This window comes from Ischnura elegans, chromosome 1 (genome assembly GCF_921293095.1).
Source record: "Ischnura elegans chromosome 1, ioIscEleg1.1, whole genome shotgun sequence".
NCBI classification, from domain to species: Eukaryota; Metazoa; Arthropoda; class Insecta; order Odonata; family Coenagrionidae; genus Ischnura; species Ischnura elegans.
In genome coordinates this window covers 42,804,594-42,828,975 of record NC_060246.1, presented here as the reverse complement: position 1 = coordinate 42,828,975, position 24,382 = coordinate 42,804,594, and the positions used below count along the sequence as shown (strand labels likewise).

Genomic DNA, 24,382 nt, shown 5'->3' with positions numbered 1-24,382 from the left:
ATCATTCGTAGTAGACCTAATTTTGAAATTTCATCTCATTAATAACGGGAGAAGGTGATAAAATAATTTTAAGTCCCCCTTGGGTATACGTATTGAGTTTTGCTGAAAACCAAGTCGTGAAACATATTTAAAAACTAAAAACATCTCAGGATGATTTCAAATTTTCATATCGAATTTACGGTTTCCTCCCTCCAAAACAAATGACAAAGAGAAAGCGTGTAATGTGTTCGCAGAGATCTTTCGTCTGAAAGGGACTATAACCCCCTGCCGCGTGTATTCTTAATCTACATTTTTTAAATTCAATAATTTTTTTCGATTATATTCTAAGCTCTGACAATAAGAGCTAATCAAGATGATGATCAGAAATTAAGCTACCGAAGGTTTTGAAAGCTCCTTCTAGTTGACTGGCTTTCCATTGGATGTCAGCACAAGGTTGACGTAGTGTTTTGAAAACGAAGGAAAGACTGTGTTGTTTCTGAAGAGCACGTGTGGTTAATTTTATCGAATATTTTCTAATATTCAATAGTTTTCTTCGAGCCGGTTAACAATGGGGAAGAAAAATAAAGATAAGAAAAAAGGGAAGGGAGCAGAAAAGACGGCCACGAAAACTGAGAAAAAAATGTCATCTAAAAAGAAGAAGGAGCTGGCTGAAATCGGAGAGGTTGCCTTATTCATATTATTCTTTATTTTCATTAGTCCACGGTAAAGTGGGTCACTTTACATTTATTTTATTTTCCATTCGTAGGAGGATGTAGAGAATATTGTTGCAAAGATAGAAGAGGAAGAGAGAAAGCGACAAAAAGTCGTGCAGTTAACTGTACCTCCACCTTCCAGGAGGGCTAATTTTGCCTTAGCAGCACATCCAGAGAAGGATGAGTTAATTTTCTACGGTGGAGAATACTTCGATGGGAAAAATGTAAGATTTGTGCCTTTTAATTATCTTGTGAATGTTTTGGAAGTGGAAACTACCTGTTAGTCTTGTGAATTTTTCAGACCACCGTGCATGGTGATCTTTTATTCTACAACATTTCTTCAAATGAATGGACCTTGTGTAAAGCTCCTGGAAGTCCCCCTCCTCGATGTGGTCATCAGATGTTGGCTTTGCCTCTGGAAAAGGGGCAATTGTGGGTGTTTGGGGGGGAGTTTCAAACACCATCACAGTCACAGTTCTATCATTACAGAGACTTATGGGTTTTCCGATTGGCGGATAAAAAGTGGGAAAAGATCAAGTAAGATGCTGAAGTTAAATGAAGTTCGTCCAGTTTACCAGTGGTCAGTTTAACATGATTATTTATAATGGTTCTCTTACTTCAGTGCTCCTGGAGGGCCTTCTGCTAGGAGTGGGCATAGAATGGTTTACTCCAAAAGACAAATTATAGTGTTTGGCGGTTTTCACGATAATCTTAGTGATTACAAGTACTTCAACGATGTGTATATATTTAGCTTAGATGACTTTAAATGGAGGAAGTTGGAGCCATCTGGTAGGGCAAATGACTTCTATAAATGAACTTTTTTCCTTCATAATATATCGTACTATAGCAAGTTAATAACAATTACAGGGACACCGCCAAGTCCAAGGTCGGGATGCCAAATGGTAGCTCTCAAAGATGGGAAAATACTGATATTTGGAGGCTACAGCAAGGAGAAGCTGAAGAAAGACGTTGACAAAGGCACAGTTCATATGGATTCGTTCCTTCTTTCGCCTGACAGTAAGTTAATGAAATGATATCATTCGCATCCTTTTCATTTTTTTTTCTACACATAATGTTATGAATCTGTTTTGAGGAGCCAACTTTGAAGTGACTTCAAATTATTGAAGACGAATTCAGTGCTCGAAATTTTATGTAATTCTTAGGTTACTTGCAATTTCTATCGAAGCTTTTAATATTGAGATATGGTTATTACTTCATGTAGAGGTTGAACAGCTTGAATTTTTGTAAATGATACATGCATTGCTTTAGTGTACGTTTTGTAAATCCATTATCAGCAGTGTCAAGCAGTTATTTGCTGTTGTTATATGGTAAAATACATTTCTGTGATCAACAGCGTGACTGAATGGTTTCAAAGCTGTCTTAGTCATGTTTTTTCATCTCAGGCATTCATTCTGTAGATGTTATTGTATCGCATTTGCTATTTTTCCCCGTTCCATCTCATTCCCCACTCAAGTCAAAAAGAAAAAGATAGTTGCATTCCTATTTTGAAACTGCTTGTGGAAGGTAGCTGGTTTTGTACGGTAGACTGTAAATGTGTTGAAGATTGTTCTTAATATTTCACATTCATCTTGACCAGTTTGCTCGATGAATATTATTTTTTTACTCTTAATTCTATTTTTTACCAGAAAATGATACCACTGGTACGAAGTGGAAGTGGATATCAACAAAACCAAGTGGAGTACGGTTACCACCCCGTTGTAGTTCATCAATGGCAGTTGCTCCCAACAATATGGCTTATTTGTTTGGAGGAGTGTTTGATGTCGAAGAAGGAGAGGAAGATTTATCTGGAGAGTTCTTCAATGACTTTTATGTACTTGACTTGGAAAAAATTGCTTGGAGAACTGGTGAGTCACGATCTTAAATTTCAAATTTTTCTGATGTTGAATCTCATTTCTTGTGAGGAGGCGAAATCAAATTGTTTCAATGAATTAGTACTTTAACAGGTAGCTAAGAGTGTTATGTGTGCTTCGTATATCTTAGTTTTCTTACAGGTTTTTAGTTATGTTACAGTGCACTGTCAATATTGCTCTTGATTTTGACTGTTATAATTGCTACTGTCGGACTTAATTTTTGTTCTTTAATTCATGACTATTTTAGGATTGCTTTACAGTTAATTAACCTTTAGTTAAAGTCAACTCTTAGTTTTTTAATTCCAGGAATAGTGATTGGATATATGTACATTCTTGCTCTGCAACTCAACTGGGGAACTTGCAACCCTTACAAGGGAGACAAGTTTCCTATGTCTTAGCTCACATTCTGAATGAATACAACTATTTGTTTGAATTACTAAGGGGATAACCTGTTTTATGTGTAAGCAAGTACTGGGGAATAGGCCCCACGATAAATAAAGCTGAAATTTCCCAAAGCGATTGGAAGATAATATATATGCATCTTTGCGCAGAGCACAACCTAATTATTTTTGTGTACATTTCTTTCTCATCTAACAGTAACCTTATCTGGAAAGCGGAGTGAGAATAAGCCAAAAAGGAGGCAGCAAAAAGAAGGAAATATGGGAGAGCTAGAAGCTGATGAAAGTGAAAAGAGTGCGGAGGCGACATTAGGCGAAGATGATGAAGAAATGGAAGTAAGATTTTACATTGCTGTCATTATCAGTAATGGTACTGTTAACTCGTATGGTTCAACTCTCCTTAAGCTCTTTGTTTTTAGACTTACAGAGCAATTAGGTGCGCCAGTTTTGGGTTTTCTGCTGTGTGGCCTAAACTTTTATTGGTCTAGCATTCCTCCTGCTGGGAATGTTATCAGGAGCTTAATGTTAATTTCATTCCTCATAGCAATGTTCCCAGTTGGAGGAATGAAATCTTGCACTATAAAAGTTCATTCCATGCTGCAGTGAACCTGGAAATAGATTACACTATTGCATTTCCTTAAGCTCATTCAAGTATACATGATTCTTAGCACTTTCCTTTTATTTAATGCTTTGTCTCAGTTCTCAGTATAGCTGCATTTCAATTTAAGGTGTCTTACGAGTTACTGACCATTCGTACCTTTGCTTTGTAAAGATACAAGATTATTTTATCATGAACGAATTCATCTCATTATTATCCAAACAACCTAACTCAAGTTTATCAAACCATTTCAGGAGTCGACATACCTCACCATGCATGCAAATATTGAGTTCTAAGTATAGGCGGATCTAGGGGGAGAGCAAGGGGTCATGTGCCTTCATGCTTCCCCCCCCCCCCAGACCCTTAAAAAATATGCAAGATTTTTAATACAGTCCCATTATCATTGCATTTTTTTTGTATTACGAGGTATCCTTGTGCCCCCCCTGAACAAAATCCAGCATACGGCCCCCCCAGAAAGAAATCCTGGATCTGTCCCTGGTTCTAAGAGTTATCCATAGCAGAAAGTTGATTATCACATTCCCTGCCAGGCCTCAATGAAGTAACTATTACCTTTGTTCCAAGAATGTTATCTAGCAGTGTAAAGATATGCTATATAGTATCTCCCTGAGTAGCATTTGAAGTCATGTCAGTCGTATGGGGGAATGTGTTAGCAATGTCAGAGAAGTGATTAGAGCAGAAGATCATCTTTCCATCCTCAACGACATTCACCTTGAAATAAAGGAAGTACATAATTCAGGGCATTAAAAATAGCAATGTGAGGATGAAATTGGCTGTTGAGTAGCATAAAAATGAGGGTTGGAAAGTGAAAAATATTTTTACTAAGCCTTATTCTGGTGCATCCCTTTTAATTCAAAATATAGGCATAAAGATAACAAAAAGAGTCCTAAAAAATTTTCCCTTTTATGGACCTGCTCACTTGAACCGTCTTGCACTTCAGATGACCTATTTAAGGCTGATTGTGGGAGCATATTAGTATCATGTGACAGATATTTATCAATTAGTCACTTTTACTTTAAGGCGGAAGAAGCAGCCCCAGACGCCACTTGTATACCTGCTCCAATGACTGTGTCAGATGACGGGATTTTCAAAATGACCATAGGAGGAATGACACCTTCCAGTGCTTCTAATGAAGCTACTCCTGGCCCGGAACAGAAAAGTGTCTTCATGCCATCGCCACGAATGAGTTCTGGAATGGTTATAAAGCATGGACAGCTATACCTGTATGGAGGCCTTGTGGAGGACGGTGATAAGCAGTTGACCTTGTGTGATTTTTATTCATTGGGTGAGATACACTCTTATAATCATTTTCTCCTATCAAGATACAGTTGAGGACCTCAAATCCGAGAAGCTTGGAACCAAAGGATTTCTGGTTTTTCTGGATTTCTGGTCTTCGTGGTATATTTTGTTAATTAATTAATTCATGAATGTGTTCAGGCTCTTGTGCTTGATATTTGAAATCCTTATGTGTCAACAACCATTGTTCTTAGCATATGTTCATACCATGTGCTAACTTATTACTCGTCCCAGAACAAGGCTTGGAGAGTGGTGCCACAAGGTGGCAAGTCGAAACATTACACAGAGGAATTTCCAAACATTCCAGCTTTCTGGTTTTCCGAGTTTCTGGATTCTGAATTTGAGGTCCTCAACTGTAGTTGGACATAAGCCTTTTGAATTCATACATAACTACCCAATTCATTGACATATGTACATTAGAAGGAAATACGTTCCAAGACGGATCCTTGAGAAACTCCGCTTCATATTATGTAATCACTATAAATATTATCAATTTTCACCCACTGCATACATGACCAAAGGTAACTCTTAAATCATTTTATTGGAATGAATAGACTGGCAATCTATTTGTTATTGTTAACATCATTGTAATTATGAGTACACCCATGCCTCGTATAGCGCAATTTCGATATAGCGCAAATTCGTTCCTCGGGGAAACATCGCAATGCAGTGTAGCCTAATCAAAAAACTTTAACGCTCTCATGATAAAACGTGAACTTGCGCTAAGTACACATGATATTGCTATCATTTTACGCGTATTAATAGTATTGCTTGCCTCAAATCTTATTTTTTGTTTATATATCAATTGTAATCAATTGCTGTGTAATGGCCAAAAGCATTACTCGTCATTGGGTCCAGATAGCCGGCCTACCGAAGTAATTTATCTCGTCTCCTTGACAGAATGAAAATTATTAATTTAGATCATTAATTAAGCGTGGAGCTAGTGGAAATGAGTTTTTTTTAAGCAATACGGTTTGAGACATAATTTTTGCCGTCATAGGTTATCAGGCAAATGACTTCTAGGGGGTACGCTAAAGCCTTCAAGGTCATCGGTATTCACGGGGAGAAATGCAGTGTTGGCCAAGTTGTGTATGAATAGCATCAACACATTAAAGGGTCCGCTATATATTCTCAACACAATGGCTTCATTCTCTCCCCGCAGTCGTAGGTCCTCTGCGTCTCAGGAATACAGTGCAGCAATGGAAGGTGATTTCGATAGACCCATACAGAGTAAAAACCAAGAGAACAATGGCAAAAAGTAGGAATGCAGGTAGAAAAATCTGGAAGTTATCAAGAAAAACCATAAACCTAGAAGAGAATTTGAAAGAGGTCAATTGCTTTGAAAATGGAGAGCGTCAAAGAGATATTGCGCGGAAGTTTAAACTCAGGATTTACTTTTAGTGAACTTTAAGTTTAACTTTTAGTGAAAGCTCCAGTTGGTTCTAGAATTTTAAATGGCAAGCAGGTATTTTCAGTGTGGCGTTATCAGATGAATCTGCAAGTTTTGATAGCGCAGTCACCGAAACATTTTCTAATGAACTCCAAGCTGTGATTGAAAGTGGCTCCTTTCCCCCTCAACCAGTTTTTATTGTTGACGAGATGATATTGTTTTGGAAAAGGATGCAATTTCGTTCATTCATTTTCTGAGAAGGAAAACCTGGGTCAGGTTTCAAGGTAATTAAAGACTGTTTCAGGTAGCTGATAATGCCTCGGAGGACTTCAAATTAAAATGATTTATCATTCATAATCTCCGCAAGCTATGAAATGGCATTCAAAGTAGCATTTGCCTGTCATTTCGATGAGCGACAAAAGGGCCTGGGTGACACAATAATTGTATTTAGACTGGTTTGAAAAATCGTCAACTGCCGGCAATGCATTACGAACACTTGAGATAGCATATGTTAGGCCACCCGCACGACAGGAGGGAATGTCAAAAGCCCGTACAAATTTTTTTAACGTGAACAAAAGTCTTTAAATGCTTGCCTACTATCTTTAAAGGTATTTTAAACTATAAACATCTGTATAAATAAGGTTTTCTAAGGCTATTTATGGGAATATTTATGGTTTAGAGGAAATTTGATACCCAACACCTATGCTACCAGGAACGCATCCCTATCTTCCCAATGTTAAAACGCTCTCATATAACGCAAATTCATATACAGTGGAACCTCATTAAAGCGAGTACGGGCTATAGCGACACCCCCGTTATTACGAGAGATAGCCGATGCACCGTCAATTGACCCTATAATAAGTGTGTTAAAAATTCGTTTTTACGAGACCCTTTCGGTGTTGGCTCTCGCCATAGCGAGGGTTTCACCGCCGGAAGACTTTCATCAAGACTCCTTAACCTCTGTAATTGCTAGCGATCTGTTAGAAATGAAGTTAATGGAGTGCTCAGTCTCAAATTTATGTGGTAAACTGTCGTTCGATAAATATAATGATTGACGAAACAATGCTTTGCATGATTTTTATTCAGTGCGGCGCTAATAAATTGTTTGAATAGTTAGTCGTTATTTGAGTAAGGAAATTTAGTGATGCAAAAAAACATCGCCTTTCGTCTGGATTTATGCTTACGTTTATCGGATAGATGTTTATCTGTCGCCGCACCACCCCTGTTCCTGTATATCTGTTCGCAACTGGTATATTGGCTATTATTTGCTCCACCTCCGGTAAAGTGACAATTCGCTATAGCGAGTGTTTATTAGTGCATCGTGGGGTGTCGTTATATCGAGGTTGCACTGTACTGCTAAGACCCCAAGGAACGCATCCCTTGTGCTATACGAGGCATGGGTGTATTAAACTAATAATAACTTTCTAATGTATCCTACGTTACCTTTCCCAACAGAAACCATAATGGTTTTGACTGAAGAAGCAGTTTTTACCTATAAATTTAAGCTACAGGCTTTTCCAATATTTTAAAAATATTGACCACAGTAAAATTAGTAAGGAAAGCCTGTAATCAGTAAGTAATCATCCTGTGATTTTGGATTAATATATAGTCACCCTTTTAATTTTTATCCCAATCCTTTAAGCCAGCATTTGGACCGATAGGAAAACAAAAAAATATGAAGTCATTTCCCTTAACATCAACCTTAAAATTGGCAATATGTCAAAATGACTGCAAAGATCCACCCTTCATAAAACACTGAAACATTTATGAACTACAGCGCCAACATAAAGCTACAGAGGGAAAATTGTGTTGTCTGCGGCAGCATTTTCTGCTGAGATAGCGTACACGCTTGAGATTAGGTAATCGATTCTTATTATAAATGCAGTTATCATGAATTTGTGTATTTGGCATGCTGTTATTTACTTGCGGTTGACCGCATACCAATTGGGTGTGAATAAAACTAAGTAATTTAAGGTATAACCTGGTTTTAATTCATGGTATAACTGATTCAGTAGATAACCACCATATTTTTTTTATAAGCTTGTATATATGTACATAGTCCCTATTCACTTTGTAGGAAGAACATTATAAAGAAATGATTAGTAATAATGGTAAATAATTCTTCATGTAAAAAATGGCCCCATTTTTTAAAAAACCTATTACATACTAAGAAAATCGTTAAGTGCATTAGTCATTAAAAATCTGTAGACTGTGTTAGAACCTTGCTGTCTGATTTATTTTAATCCTTTTTTAATTAGATATACATAAACTTGATGAGTGGAAGACCATCATTCCTAATGATTTAAGCTCCATTGAGTGGCTGGGTTCTGGCAGTGAATCAGAAGAAGACATTGAAGATGACGCAGATACCGAGGAAGATGATGAAAGTCAATCAGAAAGTTCTGATGAGGAAGATATGGATTTGAATTAGTGTTTTATCTTGTAAATTGAAAAATTCTGGAATATTTAAATAAAATATTTTATGTATATTATCCTTTTTTCCTGATGTTCCATCAGTTGCCGTAATGACTAGATTTCACTACATCTTATTTGCCAACTTATGGGGCCTAAACATTTAGGTACCACTGGTCTAAGCCCTGTGAAATCTCTGCACTGTTGATTAAAGCTGAGAGAGAGGAGGTAATCATGATAGATAGCTGCAATATGTGGCTGCAACATATATGATATAATATATATGTAAGTCAACATGGCTGGAAACAGAAGTTCAGCTACCAATAACTGGGAGAAAGAGTGCAGCTCCTTCTCTTAGGAGCTATGTAGCCAGCATGGGCAGCATTTTACTTGTAGAACAAAGAAAAGGAACCTATCTAAGGTGATATCTTCCTTTTGATACAAGTCAGTCATCATGGAAAGGGTTGCACATTCAAAAAATTCTGTGACAAAATTATGGGTGAAAAAACTATTAAACAGGAATTGAAGGAAGGGGAAAATATGTTTAAGACTGGGAAAATAGGTTTAAGACCTTGTATGTACTTCCATGGAGACAAAAATCAATAAGGTATAGCTCTATGACGGAATAGAAAACTGATACAGAGGCATGTAGTCATAGATTAGGTAAGCCATAGGATTTGGAGTTGGAAAAAATACCCTAAATTTGACTTGATCGGAACATGGTACATAAAAGGATGGAATTAAGTCAGCTTATACCAGCTTCATCAAGGAAGGGACAACCCCCCTCAAAAATGCAAAGTGGAGAAGAATTGAATACATTCAAATTCATTGATAGCATACAACAAATGTAAAAGTTGGCAACAAAAAATCTAAACAAGAGCTGGCCAGCATTGTCCTTTCACCACTGACAAACATTTGTAGAGAATAAACTTATGATTTCAAAATCATTAGCTTACCCAGGACTAATCACTAACACATGATTATGTGTATGTCATTACAAGTACACTTGGAAGAAAACAGGAGATTCATTAAGATTACATTATGGTGAAACATATATTTAGGACAATTGAGAGAATTGTGTATTTTCCAACACCACATATATTAGGGATGTGCGAGTAGTACTTTCTCATCTCGGGTCAAGTTGAAAACTACTCGTGAGTCGAGTATGGTTAATTCCTGAATTAGGCAATACATACAACAATGCAAGCTCAAACATATTTTCTCATTTTTCCAGTCCCCTTGTTATTTTTCTATTCTGAATACCTACTTAACTTGATGAAAAAAGGAAAAGATAATGAGGATTGTTGATTGTAGTTGTGTAAGGATTAGGAGATGAAAGAAAATGAATGTGTCTTAAACAGTTCCATAAGCACATTTGAAATTTAATAACCTCTATTAATATACGTACACTTTCATTTTAATTATACAAACTGCTACGAAGAGACCTGAGTAAAGCCATTTGCATAATTATAATCAAGATTTTATACATAAATTAATCATGCAAGATTTGATTCTTTCACATTTTCATGCAGAAAAATCAATTCTTCATGTTCAGGCAGCAGGTTTTCATGTCTCCATGTAACAGAACATATTATGATACCACTGCCAGCAGAAAATTATCTTTCTCTACACACTGGTGCGGCTGGACAAGTACTTTCTTGCCAAGATTGCAAGATGTTACTGAGCAATCTCACGTATGTACAAAGGCGCAATCCAAATTGCACTGTATAAAGGGGTGAATTGGTAGAACACATTTGAGAAAACATTTCAGGTGATTTGAATCCCCTGTTCACTATGGTCTTGATCTGTAGAACTTAGTATGTACATGAACAGAAAAGATCAAGAAATATTCAAATCTTCAGAGAACTTGGTTGGGATGAGGATACCAAAGGGATAGAAACAGGTGATCACAGCATATAAGATCTTTTTAGGCTTGATTTTGTGGAACACTGTTGTATCCATGATAAAAACACAAATGGTAATTTCCACACAATTTAACAGTTAACGACCGACCATGGTTTTGACACTTTGTGTCGACACCTTGATAATGACAAAAAGTTTCGAAACCATGGTCGGTCGTTAAGTGTTAAATTGAGTGAAAATTACCATTTGTGTTTTTATCATGGTTGTAAGGTGATCACAGATAAAGTAATTATGAAAATGGAGAGAAGGAAGTGAAATATTGCAGACAGAGGATTGAAAAAGAAGGTATTAAGAAATATTCAGTAGATTATGGTGGGAAGTGATGAGGGCAAGAGAAGGTTGGTGGAAAGGGTAGTGTAAGGAAACATAGAAAAATAGGTGCCATAAACACTAAGGTGACATTGTTATCTGGTGGTAAGAGAGAAAAGGTCATACCAAAACTTAGCGATCACAAAGGTAGGGTAATACGAAAATGGAAAAAGTTCCACAATAAGTTGATGGAATAAGAGGAGAAACGATGCGAGTTTATTTCCATGGGAATATTAAACACCTATATCATTCCATGCTCCCCATATTATAAGTATGTATTAGAGAAAACTCAGTCTCAGTAGACAATATTTATTATAAAAATACATCACTACAGAAAATACAATTCCATAAAAAAATACATTTGTTTTTAGCACACATTATGCTTACCTCCCAAGGGATTATGGGATGCCCTCAAGATTTTGTACTAAGTTAAAAGTTCACTGCCATCGAACAGAGATCAATCATAAAAAGACTTCATAAGTTTCCCTGTAGCACATCAATGCACACAATGGCAAATCCAGAGAGTGGCTATAGCCTCCCCCCCTTTGGATATGCAATTGCACTAGTTAAAATGGTAATTTTGTTTGGACTCCCACTACTGCTGGGAGGTTACCCCCCCCCCCCCCAGATCCCCCACTTAGCCCCCCCTTGTCCCTATCCTGGATCTGCCACTGAATGCACATATAGGTATACTACGCACAAAAAAGTCAATATGTCTTGATATAGATTAAAAAGTGGCTAAAGCCAGTCTATCAGATAATGAAGGATCTATACAGTGCTTTACCAGTGTATTAGGTAGAAGTATTTCTCCCAAGTTTTCAGTAAGGTGAGTTGTATGATGCTTTCTGACATTTTTGGGGTCCAAATTTTTCCTCATAACTTCAGAAAGAGTGGAACAACTCACCCGGCTTAAACACCTATAGCTATAAGAGATTTATTCAGCCCAGAAGACAATGCATTAATGCAAAAGGTATTCTCCGCAGTTCAGCTAAATGGGACGCATGCATTAAATATCTGCAAAATTCAGAATGACACAGGAAACCAATAAAACAAGAGGCAAGAATGTACATATATAAATAGAGGAAGAGAGTATAATGTACACCATAAGGAAGTTGATTGGTTGATTACATAAATGGTGTGAATGAAAGTTAAGTTTGTTTGCACAATTGAGGAAAGAAGTGGAGAAGAGAAATCTGGCATCGGTATTAGCCATATTTTCACAGAAAAACCACTGAATCATAGGTTACCATATAATCCAACAAACTCGGTTTGTTGGATTATATGGTAACCTGTGATTCTGGTGGTGATTTGGTGCGATATGAAACCGAGTCTCATCCTCAGAAACTAAAATAATGAGAAAATCACACAGAACCAGTGGCGTAGCCAGGGGAAAGATTCGGGGGGTCTGAACACCCCCAAAAATTAAAAACATAATTATGTACTTTACTTCAGAAAATATTTTTTAAATAATGAATTGACGAAATATTTCTTTGAAAAATGAAGTTTTTTCGATTATGAAAAGTGTTAAAATTAGTTTAAAACCCTCTACTTAGCACCCTATTTTTATAAAATTTTTCCTCCTGGTTTTGGACCCCCCCTCTGAACAAAATTCCTGGCCTCCCCACTGCACAGAACCTACATTTGAAATCAATACTATTCACTGTTGAACGTCCGTACTAACCTTGTGGTGTTTTTTTACATGAGCCACAAGAGAACTTTTCACAGTGAACCTCTGATTGCAAGTGGAGCAACTGAATGGTTTTTCACCAGTATGGACCCTCATGTGAACCTTCAAGCTCGAACGAAATGACTTTCCACACACATTACATTTGTGAGGCTTGACTTCGGAATGAAACATTTTGTGTTTAAGCAGATTGCTTCGATCGGGAAAAGCCTTACCACAAATCTCACAAGCATACGGTTTGATGCCATCATGACGGTTCTGGTGACCAACCAAGGCTCCTTTCCTCGCAAATTCCTTCCCACAAACTTTACAAAAATAAGGCATTTTCACGGCAGGTAACAATTTGGTTTGACTAGTACTCAATGCATTCCCTTTCAAACTTCCACTCACTTCACTATCACCCTCTCTTTCACTAGAGCTTACAGTATTATCCTTAAAAAGTCCTGAGCTCTCCACATTAGGAGCGGTTTTGCAATGGGAACGAACATGTTGGTTGTAATTACCAGAATTGCAGAACCGCTTACTGCATCGCTCACAAACATATGGCTTCTCTCCAGTGTGAGACCTCAGATGTACCCTGAGATCTGAGGGCTTAGTGAAACCTTTTTGGCAGACACTGCAATTATGCTTGAGTGGTTTCGTGGGCTTGAATTCCCGAACGGAATCACTCTTGGGGCACAGAAGCGAGTGGGCTTTCAAGTTGGACAACGTTGAGAAGGCCCTCCCACATGCCTCGCAAGGATAAGGCCGCTCCCCAGAGTGAGTGCGCAAGTGAATATACAGCGAGTTCCTGCTGGCAAATGCCTTACCGCACTGTGCGCACTTGTGTTGCAGCTCTCCTCGGTGGGACCGTAAATGTACCTTGACAAAAACATAAAGAGATCATTCGCAGCATAGATAAAAGTGGGAAACAGTTGAAAGCTTTACATGTTCAAAACTCCATTATTAATCACCAAATTTTATAGATTTGAACAAGCAAAAACAAATCTAAAGTAGATTAGAGCCTTGATTATCTTTCAATTAACCAGTTTTAGGAAGTTCCACCAATAATTCCCCAACCAGTCCCCTATGCACTCCCTTTCCTAACCTCTCTTCCAATAAACACCGGTTTTTTTTCAATCGAACGCTCACAAAAACACATGTAAATCATGACAAAGAAACAAAATTAATGCCATAGATATCGTTGGAATGTTGACTACTGATATTACTTTAAGAGGTTCTTTTTACTTTTCCCAATTCTATTGGATTCAAGTCTATTCAAGGATATTTATAGTCAGCACAGGGCTAATCTTCAACATAAAATGATGAGCATTTAAGCAATCACACTGACAAGGGGAGACCACCAAACTTGCTCCTCCTTTTTCAATGCCGTATTTTTTATGGCCTTCGGAATGGTGAACACATCCCTGAACTAGTAATGGTTCCGTTGAATGGGCCTTAGTTTGGCTGTAATTAATTAATTTTCATGCGGTACTTTTCACAAGCCGCTTATAGTTCTATGATATCGCACCGCTCAGCAGGCGGGTCAGATGGCCTAGTGGAAACGTTTAAGACTGCCACCCGGGGGACCAGGGTTCAGGGCTTCATGATGGCTGTATATTTTGTTGTCTTCATTGTATGGCGTCAACTTTTTCATTAATTTTAATTGCGACAAGCATAGACATGAGACTATTTTTTTATCATCATAATGGCGTTTAGGTAATTAAGCAGTGTCATTTCAAACCTCCGGTTTTTCGGTCCCGTGAACTTTGTAATAACGAGAGTGTACTGTAAAAAAATATTCGGGTGAACCAAGGAAGACAAAATACTTAAGCATCTGAAGCTCAAAAGAATATTTGCACTGAAATAAGCCATGCCGTTGGCATGTTTAATCCTCAGCAACAACAAATTGGTATTTTTTTCCACAGCTAAGGGTAGTCAAATCAAGGGAGGCTGTTTTTTTTTATGTAAAAGTTTTTTTTTATGTAAAAGTTTTTTTTTTAGTTTGCCTATGAGTGCCTGCACATTTAGTGACCAGGAAAAATTCAAAGAAGGGGCATTTTGCCACCTATTGGTGCACCATTGCATTTATAAAATCACATAAAAATTAAATGCGATGGTGGTTGGCGTAACATGGTGAAACTCCTTCATGATGCACAAAGGTTAAGTAAAGACTTCGCTGTTTCACAAAATAAAATATATTTGCGACCGGTTTCGATACAGCGTATCATCATCTGGCAATTTCAAGTATCAGTACATAGAATTTATACCCTTGAAGGCGTTAGAGGGGCGGTGGAGTGGAGGTGGAGAAAGGGGGGGGAAATGGGTGAGGGGATAAGGGAAGGGAAGGTAGGTTTGGGAAGTACGTCGCTGATGGGTCACTGCACGGGGTAGCCGAGGGTTGGTGTATGATGACAAAATACGGGGAGGGGTGTTATGGAGTGGTGAGTGGCATCCGTAATGGTTTCTCAGAAAAAACATTGAAAAGTGGTGAATGGTGAGAATACAACTGCTCGTTAACTAATGTTATGTTGGGTGAGGTTTGGCCCACTAAAATTTCCAACTGCTCGAGTGCGTCAAGCCTTGGGCCGTTGTTTTCTTTATGTAGGATTATCGGTTCGAAATCGCTTGGGTGGTCGGAATCCAAGAGGAGTTTGGCAAAGTGTGACAACAAAGAAACCTCACACTTTGCCAAACACCTCTTGGATTCCGACCACACAAGCGATTTCGAACCGATAATCCTACATAAAGAAAACAACGGCCCAAGGCTTGACGCACTCGAGCAGTTGGAAATTTTAGTGGGCCAAACCTCACCCAACATAACATTAGTTAACGAGCAGTTGTATTCTCACCATTCACCACTTTTCAATGTTTTTTCTGAGAAACCATTACGGATGCCACTCACCACTCCATAACACCCCTCCCCGTATTTTGTCATCATACACCAACCCTCGGCTACCCCGTGCAGTGACCCATCAGCGACGTACTTCCCAAACCTACCTTCCCTTCCCTTATCCCCTCACCCATTTCCCCCCCCTTTCTCCACCTCCACTCCACCGCCCCTTCGCCTTCAAGGGTATAAATTCTATGTACTGATACTTGAAATTGCCAGATGATGATACGCTGTATCGAAACCGGTCGCAAATATATTTTATTTTGTGAAACAGTGAAGTCTTTTCTTAACCTTTGTGCACATAAAAATTGCTTAAAACATTTTGAAGTTACTACAATATTAGTTACCTGTAGATGATGTTCCTGAGTAAATCGATTCCCACATTGCTCACACTGAAAAAGATGACGATCACCTCCTTCATTATGTTTGCTGGCTATGTGGCGCACCAATGACCCATGCCGAGAAAAACCTTTTTGGCAATGTTCACATCTATATGAAAAATCCCCAGTATGCATTTGCATGTGTTTAACCAGTGATTCTTTTCTAGAAAACTTCATATCACATAAGTCACATATGAAGCTCTGGTCATGGCAACCAGCAGGCTTAGTATTTACAACTTTTTCTTCTTCAACAAGTGGACTACAACTAGGTTTTCCATTATCTTCTTGAAATTCATCAGATTTCATTGGTTTTTCCTTCTTTTTAGCACTATTTTCTTCATACTTCTCGAAATCTGCCTGGAAAATAAATTAATAACATCAATAAAATATGGAAAAAAAACTTATATACACCAAGATACAGTGCTTGGCCATGCGTTATGTGTCACATAGCTACAATATTTTGCTTACATTGGGAAGTTTTAATTCTTTAGTCCCAACAACTAAGCCAACATCACTGTTTTCTTGCACCACTGATGATTTTCCACAGCTAGTAGCAGCTACTTTCAAGCCATTATCAGCCAATACATCTGAGCTATCAGCAGTCTTTGCCAAGCATGTCCCTTCTTTTTCAGTGTCATCACTATTTAAAATACTGCCAACAGGATTGTCTTTTTTTCCACATTCTTCATTGGTAAACTCAACATCATGGCTAACTTTCCTCAGAGAATTAGTCTTTTTGTAGAGGCACTGCAGATCTTGATATATCATGCCTAGTTTCACTTCCAAATCATCAGCCCTCTCAACCAAAGATAAACAATGTCTGCATAAGTATTTTCCATTGAAATTTTTACTTGAAATGTCATCTTCATCATTCATATCCAAACAAGAAACATTTTTACTTTTCCTCAGTAAAATATGATTTAGTTTTGTTATCACTGGGAGGCATGACACTGCAGTGATCGGTGAATCAATTTTTATTTGGACTAATAAAAATGATTGCAAAGATTGTCCTTGAAAAGTGTTACAAACCAAACATCTCATGCTTCGTGATACATCTTTCATCTCAGGCTGCACCACCTATAGAATAGGTAAAAAATAATCTCAATTATTAACACATTTTGCATACCATTTCTTAACTGGTTACAAAAGCATGGATTCAATTAAAATCACATCCAAGCATCCAATGTGACAAATGGTGATTTTTTAAGCAACTTTGATTGATATTATTGGCAAATAATGGACAATAATAAACGAAATACAGTAGACTCCCGATTATCCGGGCTAATGATGGGGAGGGACGGCACGAATAATGGGAAAACACGGATAACCCAAACTCCGACTCAAATGTCTTGTAATGTTCACAATTTACGTAAAAAACAATACATTATTATTTATGCCGTTATTCTGCTATTTTAGAGTGTTTCCTGGACTCAATGAGAGCTTTCTTCGCCAGTTCGCGATCTTTTTAGCGGCGATAACATGGTTGTACTCGTATTATTAATGCTCCATGTAAGGCCTGGTTTCTAAAACCACACATCCGTGGCTGTGTGATCGCGGATACAGAAAAGTGGTTTGCACGAATGCTTCAAAACCACTGCTAGACGTCGTAAACTACACTGTCAGGCACCCCGTCACGTAGTCGTATCTCGCACAAGTTGCCCGGGTTGCAACTGCTGCGGACGTGTATCCGTGATAACGGAACGCGGTCGCGCACTGCTAGGCTTGGAAAACACGAAAACGTTTCTCCCGTGAATGCAGCTAGCGCGCGATCGCTTCCGTTTTACGAATGGGATTCTGACGGAAATGATAAGTGCGGTGTATCCTAGCAATAATGCAGTAATTCCGATGATTTTGCGTCCCATTTCATTTTCTAATAAAGATCACGGAAAAATTGAGCGTGAACATGCACGGATAAACCGCAACCCGGATAAACCGCAGCCAGATAATCGGGAGTCTGCTGTATACACAATTTTAAATATAAATTATAATTAATACATAACAACTACATAAATGAAGTTTAACATAAAATAAGCAGCACTCACAGGTTTTCCATCATATCTTTTCAGGTTTAATTTTCTTTTTTCAATTTGATGGCCATTTATGGGAGTCAAAATAGCCAGGGAGCATATATGAGGGGAACTAAAGTCAGCCCAGGCCCCTTCCCACCTCCAAAATGAAGAACACCAAGTGTGTAAGCTGTCTTTTGGATAACTAGAAATTTCCTTGAAATATACTACCTTTCCCAGTTTTTCAGATCACTGGAGGAACCGATTCATCTTTCACAGATATCAGGGGAAAATTAAGGTAATATTTAAATGGGGATCATCATTTTCCAGGTGCATTGGTGGTATGCAACACCTCTCTGCAATAGTGTGTCTGAGGTCTGATATGCAAAGACAAGTGGCTTTAAGATAATCATCAATCATTTTTTAGCATAGTTTTTTAAGCTGGTGAAATAAAAAATTTCATTGGAGACCCAACTTAATGACTGCCATCTTTTTAATTTCTACAGAAATTACTGGGAGAGTTGCCTCCCCTAATCTGCCAGAGGTATGAGTCCGTTTGAAAAATATTAGATAGATAAATGGGTCATTCCATCTCAATTGAGCAAATGACAGTGTGTTTAATGTTTGCAGCTTTACTTTGATGATATATTTACATTTTCTTTCCTGAAGGTTCTTTAGCATAATGGATTTGGATCAGATTTTGCATATTTATTGTACCATAAAATTGCATCTAGAAAAAAAGTATTCTTCATTTCTCTCAAAAATGTACCATAAACTGGGGTAACTTAGAACCAAATGGTCTGACTTTGGACCACAATGGTTTTGACCCATCCTACCATCATTGTTCTATTGCATAAATTTAGTGGTAAATGGCAGTTGCTTCAGCTTTCTGTAATTAAGTTTGAACATCATCACGCATGCTAGCATCTTCTACTCTTTGGAATGTGATGTAACATACATATTTTGTTTGTGTACCTTCATGAATGATATCATGTCAAAATTTCTGCTGGTGCTGCACGTGCGTACTTCCGATGACATGTAGCATGTATCAAATTGAAACCTGCATGCGTAAGGGTAAATATCCTGAGTTATATTTGTATTTTTTTAATATTCATTGATTTTGTGAGAATTTGTTTTTGAAAGTATTCAGTTTTAGCCAAAGTGTAGGTGTATAGGTAGGTTTGTAGGTGTTAGTTTCTTAGCCAAAACCATCCTAATCATGTTGTGGGTACATAAAAATGGGGTGAGATTTTACCAAAAGGCAAAGCCCATTCAAATTTAATGCAAAAACATATTGGTCCAAAGTCACCCCAAGCAGTGGGGTGATATTAGACCACACTTAGGGCTTAACTGTTAGTTTGAATTTCAACCAATTTCATAATTACTAATTAGAAATCCGAGAGAAATTTTGAAACTTTTCCTAGGTAAATATGCTCAAAAAGAAAAAATACAAACGCAAGCTTAAAAACCAAAAATATTTTAAGGTAGTTTACGGTAGTTAATCAGTATAAGGTAGGCATTCGATACTCTGTGAAAATATCAACTTACCACCCCACATATCTATGTATACACAGTTGTACTTTTGAAATTTCTAACAGAAAATGTCCATAGAATAAAATTATTGATGACTGATAAAAGAGGACTGAATGTATATACCAAATGCGTATTGTAGTTCCATATTTTAACCTATGGTCGCAGGCCCACTTTCAAGACATTCCATGTCTCTTGGGCTCCACGCTCCCTGTGTAATTAATAAACCTACAAAATCATTTTTGGAAAGCTGGAAATGATACTTGAAGATTGGTCCCTTCTGATTAGAATTTTATCTGAGGATGTGATGTACAGAGGAATCTCAAAATCTCGCCATAAATTATCTCTGCATAAAATATCAAAGCAACAATTATGATGAAGCAAGCAATAATGGAAAGCACACCAGATGCAACATCTGCTCTTACCTATACTGTAACTGTACTCTGTATTACAGCCCTTGGACTTGGAGGAATTGTTTCCACATAATATTTTTGTCTACTAATCAGTAGAGTATGATTACAAATACTCGAGAACAAAATGGGAAAGTTAAATTTACCTATGATAGTTGATCTTTACTATTGTGAAGACACATTCAGAGCCATGTTAGGTGATTGGGTCATGTATATTGAATTTAACCCATAATTTCACACAAAAGTAAGCCTGAGTTATGGATATTAGGAGCTAGGAGTTATGGAGATAAGGAGGAGATTATTAACCCTTTCACTGCTGTGGACGTACCTAGTACGTCCGCACGGCAGACTGCTGTGGACGTACTTTTTCGTCGTCCCTGCCATGCGGTCAGCACTTTCGCCGAAGCACTCCGAAAGGTTGCTAATCCGGGATCCGGAATCCTCGACCAACTCACCCATGCAGGACCGTCTCATCGACCCTACCAGCGGGGCCTACCTCCCAAAAAGTGACCGGGGCCTACCTCCCGAAAAGTGGCTGCTCTGACTGCAATTTGAAAATCAATCAATCAATCCGATCATCAAAAAATAATTACTTGCATTGCACTCCAGCCAAATAGGGAATCAAGTATGTCTTTGAACCGTGTTTCTGTGATGAAAAATAATGATTTTGTTAACTATGCTAAATTGCCCATTTCCGGTTGTCCGCAGCCACGTTTTTAGCAAACTTGACTAAATCGTTATTTTTCATCGCAGAAACACGGTTAAAAGACATACTTGATTGTTTGATTGGCAGGAGTGCAATGAAAACAATCATTTTTTGATGATCGGATTGATTGATAGGTTTTCAAAATGAAGTCAGAGCAGCCACTTTTCGGGAGGTAGGCTGGTAGGGTCGAGGAGACGATCCTGCATGGGTGAGCTCGTCGAGGATAGGGTCGCGGATAAGCGACCCTTCGGAGGGTGTACCACACCAATCCTAAAAGTACCTGCTCCATGGGCCTATGAAACGCATTTTAACCTTTTTGCCGCATGTGAGGAGTAGGTTTTCGGAGATTGAACAGCAGCGAAAGAGTTAAATGCATTGCCCATTGTGGATGGCAACCTTGGACCCTCCTGACACATCACAATTTTGATGTGAGCAGATCCAGGTATACAAGATTACTTCTTGGAGTGAGTCATGCGATTATAAGGTGTCGACAAATTGGCATACTATTACATCTTTCACATGAATGAAATCGTTTCAGGCTTGAAGAAGTGGAAATACAAATATGCAAAATAGGTACCTTGAAAATGATAACAAGTGTCAAATCCACGGTCAGCAGTGGAGTGATAAATTAAAGTGTGGAAATTACTATTGGCGTTCATATTTTATCACGGATGTCTTTCCCAGTTTCAATGTGACGTAAGAATAAATTATCCCTATTTAATAACATAGACAAGGATAGACTATATTGACCCCTAGACAAATCATTTTTTTATCCACTTTTCTACAGTTTGATTGAGACAATGGAGTCATTCACACAGACCCAAAATAGAAATTTATTAAAATATACCAGTGGTTCAAAAGAAAAGATAAGTTAAAATGAAAAAAATAAATTCTTCATTAGGCAATTCCCTCATACATTTACGACAATAAAAACATGAAAGTTGGCGACTACTTCTCATGAGTTAGTGACGTCAATAAATTTCTATTTCATTAACTCGTTCGGGGAGAACTTTTCATTGAGGAAGGAAACAACAGCAGGAGTGGTCTGAGGCAAGGGCGTACCCAGGATCATAACTAGGGGGGGCAAGCCATGGCCCGGGGGGGGGCAAGCCATGGGACTTATGAGATTATTTCCTCGAAAAAGTAATTTTATTTTAGTTACATATCTTATACTAATATATATCATTTTTCGTGGGTTTAAAGAAAATTTGTTGAATACTTTCGTTTCAATTCAGTACTGATTTTGCTAACAGACTTCTGCGATTTTTGCTTCTAGGGGGGGAGCTGCCCCTCGCTGGGTACACCCATGGTCTGGGGTGATTTGGGGCCCTCAGCTACGGCTCATGATTGATATTTGAGATTGATAAAAGGAAATGGATCAAGAGACAGAAAATATGGGTCTCTTAAATACTCAAACACTATTACAATCAGCAATAAGCAAAAACGTGAAATGAGCTCATTGATACTAGCAAGTAAGTACTGATTTTATGTGATATTGCTAATGATAGCAAATTATCTTTAGATACTGCTGCTTCAATAATTTATTGATACCCAGTTTGATCTTTCAGGTTCTCTACATCATCAGAGGGAAGGAATTAAAGAAACTGCAATTGTCAATTGGCATGACGAGTTCTTTCTCAAGAGTATTTCTCTGACTAAATTGTTTAGAAAAGCCATTAATTTAGACCATCATTAGAAACTATGGATAATTTAGAATATTGTAAAAATAAATTCGTCATAAAAATTAGATATATTTTCCAAAGCAGGTACAATTTTCAACAGAAAAATTTAATACAGAAAGAACTACATAATCTTATCCCTTTCGCAGTGGCCCACCCTCTGGAAACCTACCTGTCACGTGCGGCGAAAGCACTGAGCGCATGGCAGTGAGGATGTAAAGGTAAATTCACAGCAGCCTACCGTGCAAATACGTACTAGGTACGTTGACAGAAGCGAAAGGGTTAAGCCAATACACACCATTCAAGGCCCTCAATAACACCCTTTCAACCACATTACAACCAATAAAAATAAAAGCAATCTTACCTTTTCATTAAGGACATCTAAATTTGAATATTTATCTTTTTCTTCTTCAATTTCTTCCTCCACCACAATATCATCATCCTCAGCAATACTCAACGATTCCTGACTGCTACCATCTTCACTTTCCAGTACATCAATATCCTTTCCATTGACAGATTCTAATAATTCACATCCGTCTCTAGCTTCACTTGAGGTAGTAGCATTGGTTTTGACACTGGTGCAGTTATGCATGCAATTGACTTGCTGAGAAAAAGGAGAGGTGAGCATGTGATGGCTCGTATTCATAGGATACTGTTGCTGAAGTTCATGTTCACAGCCACTGAATGAATGATGAGTCTGTTTCCCACCATAGTAGTTTTCCTGGTTGTAAGAACTAGTCATGAGTTTTGGATCAATGTGCAAGTAACCATCTAATCTCATTAAGTCAGAAGAGATGCTAGAATCTAAAATGGATCTAGGACGATCAGAATGACAAATTGCTCTTGAACTGATTCCAACTTGAGATTCTAATGATGGAGAAGGAAATGCTTTGTTATTTAAAAAAACGTTTTCATCATGGGAGCCTGTATGTCTATGAGATGAATAATGTGGCTGGCTATTTTCAACATTGAAGGTGAAAGGCGCTTGCAGATAATAAGTTTCTATATGTTCGGAGCTGTATGATGTTCCTTGATTTCCATATGCACATTGCTCCTGCTGCTTATTATCCTGCTGCGGCATCAAGTCGCAAGCCTGATTGTCTGGATTTGATGACTTTGGCACATGGCTGATCTTGCTTGCCTGTTTTCCTGTATTTAATTGAGATCGATTGTTCTTGGAGATATCGTCATTTAAATTATTGCCTAATAGGGGTATCTCAGAGGAGTATTTATAATCACATGACTCCAATGAATATAAGTTCATCTGAGCATATGATGATGGGGGAATTTGTTCAGAGCATTTATACATGGGGGCTGGCGGATTTTGGTTTTGGGTCAGGTTCATACCACAAGCTTGAGTTTCCATACTGAGACCACTTTTAGCATGATGCTCAACCTCCTTCACCGATGATTTATATACACTGGAACTCAGAGAAGAGCTTAAAACAACTCCATCATTTGGTCCTAATTTGTTAATACAACAACTATGCGAGGAATTAGAGAAGCTCAAAACACTTTTCTCCGAAAGGGGAGCGGCCAAATTCCTAACGTTTTCCGATGATATGGGGCTAGTGTGCACAGAAAAGTGACCTTCGTGTGTCCAGGAAGAGTCATAGCCATATCCACTGAAATTGGGCGAGGACACTGATGAGGAACCAGAAAATCCTTGTTGAGAGCAATAAACTCCATTATAATAGTTTTGATTTTGTGAGGGTAATATTGGGTTAAATATGGCCTGCTGACTACCATTCACACCTCTGTAAAACGTAGAGCTCGTGCTAGACGACGATGATGAAGACAGGCTCAAGGACACTACTGCAGTAGAGTTAGCGGTAGTAGTGGTAATTGCTCCACCACTATTCATTGGTTTATGCGCTATTACCTTCTCAGATTTAGGTGTCTCTGGATTCATCTGAATGCTTATCATAGAAAATTTACACCTAGAGATCAAATTTCCATGATCTCAATAAGGAACCTATGCTAATTTTCAGGGTGCAAAGAAACTAGTCGTGTGATAATGGATAACGATGTCGATTGCACTCACTGAATTCTTTGGAGTTCATTGTGGTGCAGAGACCAATGAGAGGAACCACGGTAAAGCAGTTGTTAGAAGCAACAATATTCAGATGTCTGTATGAAGATACAATGGACCACTTCACAGGTTAAATCTTCCCTGAGTTGCCATAGAAGAAAATTCATTGAGGATTG

At 38.0% G+C, this 24,382-nt stretch overlaps 2 protein-coding genes across 2 annotated transcripts; one reads left to right on the top strand and one right to left on the bottom strand.

The window, feature by feature from the left end:
• The first annotated feature begins 240 nt into the window (after positions 1 to 240).
• On the top strand, positions 241 to 8,752 carry LOC124159466 (kelch domain-containing protein 4). The gene is made up of 10 exons (XM_046535293.1): positions 241 to 432; positions 527 to 661; positions 746 to 916; positions 994 to 1,229; positions 1,315 to 1,481; positions 1,560 to 1,709; positions 2,339 to 2,557; positions 3,161 to 3,297; positions 4,598 to 4,862; positions 8,522 to 8,752. The coding sequence occupies exons 2-10, from the start codon at positions 548 to 550 to the stop codon at positions 8,692 to 8,694; spliced, it is 1,632 nt and encodes a 543-aa protein (XP_046391249.1). The 5' UTR covers positions 241 to 432; positions 527 to 547; the 3' UTR covers positions 8,695 to 8,752.
• A 3,702-nt stretch (positions 8,753 to 12,454) lies between these two features.
• LOC124159454 (zinc finger protein 271-like) lies at positions 12,455 to 24,374 on the bottom strand. The gene is made up of 4 exons (XM_046535276.1): positions 22,539 to 24,374; positions 16,312 to 16,920; positions 15,811 to 16,200; positions 12,455 to 13,452 (listed from the first exon to the last, which is right to left on the bottom strand). The coding sequence occupies exons 1-4, from the start codon at positions 24,099 to 24,101 to the stop codon at positions 12,565 to 12,567; spliced, it is 3,450 nt and encodes a 1,149-aa protein (XP_046391232.1). The 5' UTR covers positions 24,102 to 24,374; the 3' UTR covers positions 12,455 to 12,564.
• Between the last annotated feature and the right edge of the window lie 8 nt (positions 24,375 to 24,382).